This window comes from Parambassis ranga, chromosome 10 (genome assembly GCF_900634625.1).
Source record: "Parambassis ranga chromosome 10, fParRan2.1, whole genome shotgun sequence".
Lineage (NCBI taxonomy): Eukaryota > Metazoa > Chordata > Actinopteri > Ambassidae > Parambassis > Parambassis ranga.
In genome coordinates this window covers 18,343,153-18,351,343 of record NC_041031.1, presented here as the reverse complement: position 1 = coordinate 18,351,343, position 8,191 = coordinate 18,343,153, and the positions used below count along the sequence as shown (strand labels likewise).

The 8,191-nt window shown below is 42.1% G+C and overlaps 1 protein-coding gene across 1 annotated transcript; it reads left to right on the top strand.

The window, feature by feature from the left end:
* Positions 1 to 319: 319 nt before the first annotated feature.
* On the top strand, positions 320 to 2,753 carry lingo2 (leucine rich repeat and Ig domain containing 2). Its single transcript, XM_028416411.1, has one exon. It carries the CDS (start codon positions 320 to 322, stop codon positions 2,159 to 2,161), a length of 1,842 nt encoding a protein of 613 aa, XP_028272212.1. The 3' UTR covers positions 2,162 to 2,753.
* Positions 2,754 to 8,191: the final 5,438 nt, after the last annotated feature.

The following is an 8,191-nucleotide window of genomic DNA, read 5'->3' as shown; positions in this document are numbered from 1 at the left end:
ACAAGCTCTATTTTGTGGAAATGAACAAACTGAGCCAATGTGAGCTGTTTTTTGCAATAAACAGTTTATAAGAACAAAAAGCATCATCCTAGAGTGACCTGTAAGAGCTGTATGTTATCTCATTGACAAGATAGCAGACAGATTCAGCTCAGGAAGGTCCTTAATTCAAAGTCTCTTAGAAGCCCACCATGTCTCCCAGCATTTCACCCTCCATATGTTTGAATAAGTTGTTAATTGATTCTACAGAAACTACCACAAAGTCCATCCTGTATGAATAACTGCTCTTCCTCTCTTTCGTCTTTTGCAGAACCGTGACAGAATGGTTGACTGTATGAGCAAAGTCATGCTGCACACGGTCGTCTCATGCTGGCAGCCATTCCTTGGACTGGCCCTTGTGGCTGTCTTTGTGGGTTCTACCCTGGGATGTCCCTCCCGCTGTGAGTGCTCGGCGCAGAGCAAGGCTGTTGTATGTCATCGCAAGCGCATGCCCACCATTCCAGATGGCATCCCAACCGAGACCAGGATCCTGGACCTGAGTAAGAACAAGCTGACAATGATCAACCCTGATGACTTTCTTGCTTTTCCGGGGCTTGAGGAACTTGACCTCAGTGGAAACATTATCAGCTATGTTGAGCCGGGGGCTTTTAATGCCCTGTTTAACATGCACTTGCTCAGTCTGAAAAGCAATCGCATCAAGCTGATTCCTCTGGGCGTTTTCACAGGTTTGGCAAATCTTACCCGACTGGATATAAGTGACAACAAGATCGTCATCCTCCTGGATTATATGTTTCAGGACTTGCACAATCTGAAGTTTTTGGAAGTGGGCGACAATGATCTGGTTTACATTTCTCACCGTGCATTCAGTGGACTTCTAAGCCTGGAGATACTAACCTTAGAGAGGTGCAACCTTACAGTTGTGCCCACTGAGGCCCTCTCTCACCTGCACAATCTGGTCAGCCTCCATTTACGATACCTCAGCATTAGCACTTTGCATCCCTACTCATTCAAAAAGCTGTTCCGGCTGCGTCATTTGGAAATCGATCATTGGCCATCACTAGACCATGTTCCAGCTAATACCCTGCATGGCCTCAACCTGACGACGCTGTTTATAACCCACACCAACCTGTCCTCCTTTCCTTACCAAGCTCTGAAGCATCTGCCCTACCTGACACACCTCAACCTGTCCTACAACCACATCAGGCACATTGAAGGAGGCATGCTGATGGAACTGGTTCGGTTGCGAGAGCTGCACATAGTTGGAGCTCAACTGGCCACCATTGAACTGTTTGCCTTCCAGGGCTTGCGTGGGCTTAAGGTCCTCAATGTTTCTCACAACCGCCTGGACACCCTAGAGAAGGGTGTTTTTCAGTCTCCTGAGGCTCTTGAGGTTCTGCTGATTGACAACAACCCCTTAGTGTGCGACTGTCGTCTGATGTGGATCCTACAGAAAAGGCACTCAATATTCTTTGGGGAATCACAACCAGAGTGCAGCACACCTGAGGGGATTCGTGGCCGGCCTTTTAAGGAGTTTAAAGAGACTCTCTTGTCTTATTATGTGACATGCACCAAGCCAAAAATCCGTGAGAATAAAACACAAACAGTTACTGTGGATGAAGGCCAGCAGGCTATGTTGCGCTGTAGTGCTGAGGGGACACCAAGGCCCATTGTGTCCTGGCTGTCCCCGCGTCGACGAGTGCTGACAGGAAGGAGCCACGGTCGAGTAATGGTCCACAACAATGGTACACTTGAGATCAAGTCCGCCGAGGTGCAAGACAGCGGAGTGTATCTTTGCATTGCCTCCAACACTGCTGGGAATGACACCCTGATGACTTCACTGGCAGTGAAAAGTCTGGGATCACTGTACGCTAACAGGACCCAGTACTACACAGATCCCAGCAATACCACTGCCAACGGGACGAGCAGCGTGATCCACGGTTTGGACCTTAAGACTATTTTAGTGTCAACAGCTATGGGTTGCTTCACCTTCCTGGGAGTGGTCTTGTTTTGTTTCTTGCTCCTTTTCGTTTGGAGCAGAGGAAAAGGAAAACATAAAAACAACATAGACGTTGAGTATGTGCCTCGGTCGAAGTCTAATGGCACTAATGTGGACTCAGCAGAGGGACAAGCAGGTCCTCGCCGCTTCAACATGAAAATGATGTGACTTCTTTTATTGATTCAACTATATGGATTGTGGAAATGCCCAAAGTACAATGTATTTTTTTGAAAATAGTACAACTCACAGGACTTCTCACATGAAACAGGGAGAGAAAAACTTTGGGGGCATCATAACGTGTTGAGCAGTACCGTTCCTTAAATCACTGGACCTTGACGTAATATGTGGATACTGTGTTTCAAATACAAAAAGCGTAGTGGAACTCGTATGTAATTGCCAGCGGGCAACTTCTCGGATGATGAGTGTAAACAGCTGCCACCATGGAGGGGACCTGGAGGGAATTGGTGTCATTTATCAGCTTTTTGAAATTTATATGCCCAAAAAGAACCCTTCAGTTTGGGTTGGCTATACAGACTCAACTGAACCATGTACAGTACAAATTTGTATCTCAGCTATTAACCTACTTTGTTTAGTCTTGCGCCATGCTTATTCACTGAACAAATCGATGAAACAGACCATTATCTCCTGTGTTCAGTACTTTGCATATGTGTACCTAATGCTTCATTATGTACATGTATGTATATATTCATTCAAAAGAACTATTCATAGCAATATTCATGGGATGCATTAGCCAAAATTGATATAACCCCACATGTTCAGCGACAACACTCTTCAGACTTTTGAAGTTTCCATTGATTCAGGAAGGGCTTCTATGGCTGATTATCTGTCCCTGCTCCCCCAATTGACTCCTAAATATTAATAAATAATATATATATTATTTAACAATACAAATAAGGGGGAAAAAGATTTTATTTATGAAAAAAAAAAATTAAGAATATTTCAAAAATCTGTCCTCAAAGACTATTCAGGACCTAACATAACAAACACTTGGATCATCATAAAGATGGCCCAGTAAGGGTCAAAGTATCCACATGAACCACCTTTTTGTCCTATTTTTGTCTCTTTTAATTCCTTTAACTGTACCTTTGCTGGTTGGCAAACTACATGTGTCAATTTTACTACAGTGACATTTGCATCATTTCCCAGTAGGAAATTTTGACTTTGTTGTGGTAGTTCTTCATTTTGTTGTTGAATCATTTTGTGAAATCTTCAAAAGTAAAAGTTAAAAAAAATGTATGTGAAATAAATGAAGATGTATTTGTACAGACGCGTCTGACTAAATGGCTAATACATAATGAAAGCTTTTTCTCCTCAGCCTTGGTGATGGACGCCGCTTCGTAGGAGTGTTGTATAAAAATATGGAACCAAAAATATGGCATAGAATTTTGTAAGACATTCTTTGCAGTACAAAATGATCCCTCTACGTGCAAATATTGACCCGAAGTATAAGAAGATAATAAGTACAGAGGTGTACAGCTAGTAGTAGAAATCCAGGTACATTGCAGACTTAGCAGTGGCAGCAATAGTGAGCTGCTGCTGAAGCCTACACCTGTTTTGTCTTTGTGTTTCCTGCTGGAAAATGTTACGCAAAATACAACTTTTTTCCAGATTCCTTCTGTTTCAACCACACACCTTCAATACTTCTGACTGGAGTCTATGCTGGAGCTCACCTGATAGTGACTTAAGGTAAGCTTTAACCTGCTTTACTTCAGACGCAACATGTTAGTTTTTGCAGAAATCATATGTTCTTAAACTTTTACCAGGTTCTAACCTAATCAACCAGTTCTGACCACATTCCTGAGGCGATGACCAGTGTGTGCATAGCTAAGAACTATTCTCCTCAGTAGCAACAGTGAAGCTTGTAACGTGTGGTCTCCAGATCTACTTGCCTTCTAACACAAATCGTTGTTGTTGTTGCTTTTGTGCAACCTCATGTCTCAGGATGACTCACTAACCTGCACATTGAAGCTGATGTTAACGCAGGTCTGATGTGTCTTTGTTGCCTAGCTACATCAGCCAATTATATCATTTTAGAGGCAATCAACCTATCTTGTCATTAATGTGCAAGTGTAAGGTAAAATGTATTTTTGTGTGTGTGTGTGCTGCTCTGCAACTACTTGGGGCAGTTAAGAGACCCCTAGGGCCAACACACGCAAAGCTACAGCAGTGGCAGTGCACAAGTTTGCAAAGACAAGAAGAGACCTCCCTAAGAGGGCAGCAGCAAATTACTTATACCATTCTGCATTTGCAATGACAAAAGCCAAAAATCTTTGTTGGTGTCAGATTATGAATAATATAAAAGTAAGGGGTTTGTGTGGTCACCTGAATTTTTGTGTTTCTGTTGTGACCAGGTGTGGTCAAATTGTAGAGTGATGGTACTGACCTCAGTGTTGCTGAGCAGCTCCCATGCATGCGGAGTAGTCAATTTGCAAAGTAAAAAAAACGTGTTTATTACATATTCACATTTCTTTTTCTTTTTGGTAAAAGAAAAAAAAAAATCAGTGTGCCGTTTCTCATTTGTGCAGTCTCATTAGGAGCCACAGAGTATCTGCTTTCCGAGCCTGGAGTCCCCTGGGCTGCTTTAGAAATCAGAGCACCAAATGCTACAGCTCCTCCAAAAATACAAAGGAAACAAGGTTAAGTTTGTAGGTCAGCAATCAGCCCCTGTCCAGAGTGTTCATTTCGTTAGATTACATGAGTTATGTTTTCCTCACACAACATATGAGCAGGGTTCTACCATCGTGTACAAATGAGGCATCTTAACAGCTGCCTTCTTCCTCTGGTATAATCATATCTTTGGTTGTTAGAGTGGCACTATATAGGGTCCATACCCCACCACATATTTTACACAACAAATAGCACACAATAATGTTCTGCACACTAGGTCTGTTTTTCATTCTTAGGAGATCTACATTTTAACCTCTTACCCTGATTTACACCAGTCGCAAAACAACTGAAAAGCGTACGCAGTGCGTTTTTATCGCGTCTGCAGAACGACATCAATCCCCACCAGAAGCTTTTCCGTGGCGTATTCGTGTGTATGTTACAAGCTCGCATGAGATTCACTAACCGACGTAGTAATCTGCCTGTTTACCTGGTGGTTAATGTCCTCTCTACGTGTATCAGGCTGGGTTACAGAGCAGTTACTGAAACCTGTTTACTCCATCAACACACGTACACACAGGGCAGCTTCTTACCATCCACTCTGAAAACAGTTGCTGCTTCTCTCCCTGCCTTTTCCTTTCTGGTGTTGTCTGAATAAAAAGCATGTTATATCATATAAAATGCTGTTTCTTTACTTCCAAAATGAATCTCTCCTCGTACATGGCATGTTAAATCAGCGAGAGTTCAGTCTCACAGCATTTTTGTTTTAAAAATCTATCGGAAACTCTCTGGTGTTCTGGTGCCTGACTTCCTGTCTGCTCGATGTGGTTGACGCGTTTTGGGCGCAACACAGCTCAAAAATAGAACCGGTGCATATCTATCGCGGAGCAGCCTGGAGCTACGCTTCTGGGACGCACTGCTATGCGGCTGGTGTAAATAAACTGGAAGTGTTCCGCAGCGGGTGTCGCATCGCTTACCTTACGCTTCTGGTGTAAATCCGGCTTTACTGTTTATGGAGTTTGTGGTTATTATTTATTGATTATTTTCCTGTTTATAAAACAGTACTAATCTACACATATACTAACAGGGTCAGCATGTTGCTACAGTAATGAAGATTCAATATGTTTCTGTGGGAATGCACTGATGTAATATTGATCACTGAGGTGTGTACATAAAAGTTTTGTTTCCATGTTGATCATAAGAATACAGATTTTTTTTTTTTTTATTGCCTCTGAAAAGCTGTTAGAGCACTGTGGTTACTTATTGTCTTGACTGATCACTGACCACTCTTATTTTCAGACTAATTAAGGAGGATCATTTTGCAAAACAGATGAGAGTCTCAGCCTAAAGTGAATAATGCTGTTTGTGTTGGAATTGAACAGTTCTTGGCTCAAGCTGGAAGGGGAAAAAAGTCTTATATCCCTGTAGCTATTTCCAATCAATCAAATGGGTCGTTCGCTTCAGTCATTAAAACTGAAATGACGTGCTGTGCTGGAAAGGTCAGACACTTAAAAACTTTTAATTCCATCAATTATGGGGGAAAGCAAAAACACTTCTGCTTCTATTCTCTGCAATACACAAAGCATCCACTTTCACATCGAAATGACCAGCAGATTGCTGTTGAAGAAAAACAAAGATGATCCCTCATAAATTAGTGCATATTGATAGGCTGTGCACTGTGTCTTTGTCTACTTATAGTCGACATTCAGAGTCAGTTTTTTATAGCATTTGTCTATCCGTCAGTCCCACTAAGGTTGTCATTAACCAGTCACTTGAGGCGTGTCAATAATTGGCCTATTTTAGTACAATCATTGCCTTTTGTTGGGGTTGTGTTGAGTCACAATACACACTCCCCCCTTTTTACACAGCTATCAGACAACAGGGGACTGTCCATGTCCAACTCATTCATACCAGCTCTCCTGAGGGGACGCCTCGGTAGACCAAACAGGAGAAGGAATCATCTGTGATGATGAGCATTTAGCTAGCTATCAGCGCTTGTATTTGGGTGTACCTACAATCATCGAGAGTGGAAGGCAACATACAAGAGCAGGAAACAAAGAAAAGAAAGGAGTATGAAGCAGCTACACTCTGTGGAACAGCATTATCCAAACGCCCACTCGCTTGCTGTGAATTCTCCAGACAATTAGCCACTCTGTTCACAACGTGTCTCAATTAAACATTGCACAGACTTTGGCTGGCAGGATGAAGTCAAGGTTATTTATACTGCTGTCAATTCCATAGCAATGCTAATCTAAAGTTGTTTATTCTTATACATAAAATATTTGTAGTCTTTGCAGTCGAAGATGAAGTGGTTTAAGCCCGATAAACTGCACGCAATATTTCTACAGTCTCATTTAAACTTAAAAAAACATCAGATAGTTCTTTAAAAAAGAAACAATGATATACAGTGAACACAGTCTGTCTCCTCCTCGGCTATCAAACCAATGGATGGGCTTATGCTTGTCTCTGTGTAAATACACATCCTGCAAAATAACTCCCAGGAATAGAAAAAAGGGGATCAACACATGTTTACTGAGATCCCTGTAGTTTTGGAATTACACACCACATTGTTGATAGATTTCCAAGCCCCACGGGTAAGAGAGTGCATCACATGAAACAACATATATAGGCCCTCAACTCAAGTTAGAAAAAGAGAGCGACTGGGGAAAAAGGAGAGCTGTGCGGTTTTTGGTCTGACGAGAGAGGAGCTGGTTGTAGCTGAAGTCTGGGGCAGATGTTAGCCGGCAGGTTTTGGCTGTGTGTGCTTTCATTAGGTTTAGCTTTCATACACTCCCCAGTGGCGGGCTGGTCTGCCAAATGAGCTCCCATGTGAGAGCCCACTCCAGTTCCAACCCTGACGTTCAATTGTAGCTGGCTGCAAAACAGGAAGACATGCATGTGTGCTGCTATGCACACAGTCAAGCATTCAGTTGCCTGCATACCTAATGCATAGTTTCAGTAAAAGACAGCAGTGCTCACTGCTTAAATTCTTTGGCACATGTTTAAAAGCATCCACACACACACACACACAAGTCAAGACAGCTTCTTTTGTTTTTCTCATCCCAAACAGGTAGATTTATGGGGCTGAGAGAGAGTTATTTCTCTCTTTTTAAATACAAACCTCTCTCACACGGCAAGGCAGTGGTGAATAACGTCTCCAGGATAATGGAGGGGAAAACATTATTAGCAACAAAAGCTCCTTCACAATTCACACCCAACATTTGCCTGTAAGCCAACAGTCGATATTTCTTTGTTGGCGTGTTGCTGCATTCTGTAATTATGTTTTTGCCCTTTCTGGGAAACACAGTCATGAAAAAAAAGAAATGAGAGGAAGGAAAATTGAATTCTTTGCCTATGTAATTGTTTAATGATGAATGTACACATAAATTGTAGCAAAGAGACAAAAAGTTTACATTGCTTCTCTCCAGGAGTAAGACCAACACCTCCTGCGCAATAAAATAATTATTTGGTCTGTTAAAGTGGCACCGTCGCCCCCCAAGTATTTTATTATTAGAAGTATATTTTGATGATTTATTAAAACCTAAAAGTCCCTTGACAAAGAAGAAGAGGTGT

Excerpts from the sequence above, each read along its gene's own strand:
- lingo2 (XM_028416411.1), top strand. The coding sequence starts at position 320 with ATGGTTGACTGTATGAGCAAAGTCATGCTGCACACGGTCGTCTCATGC.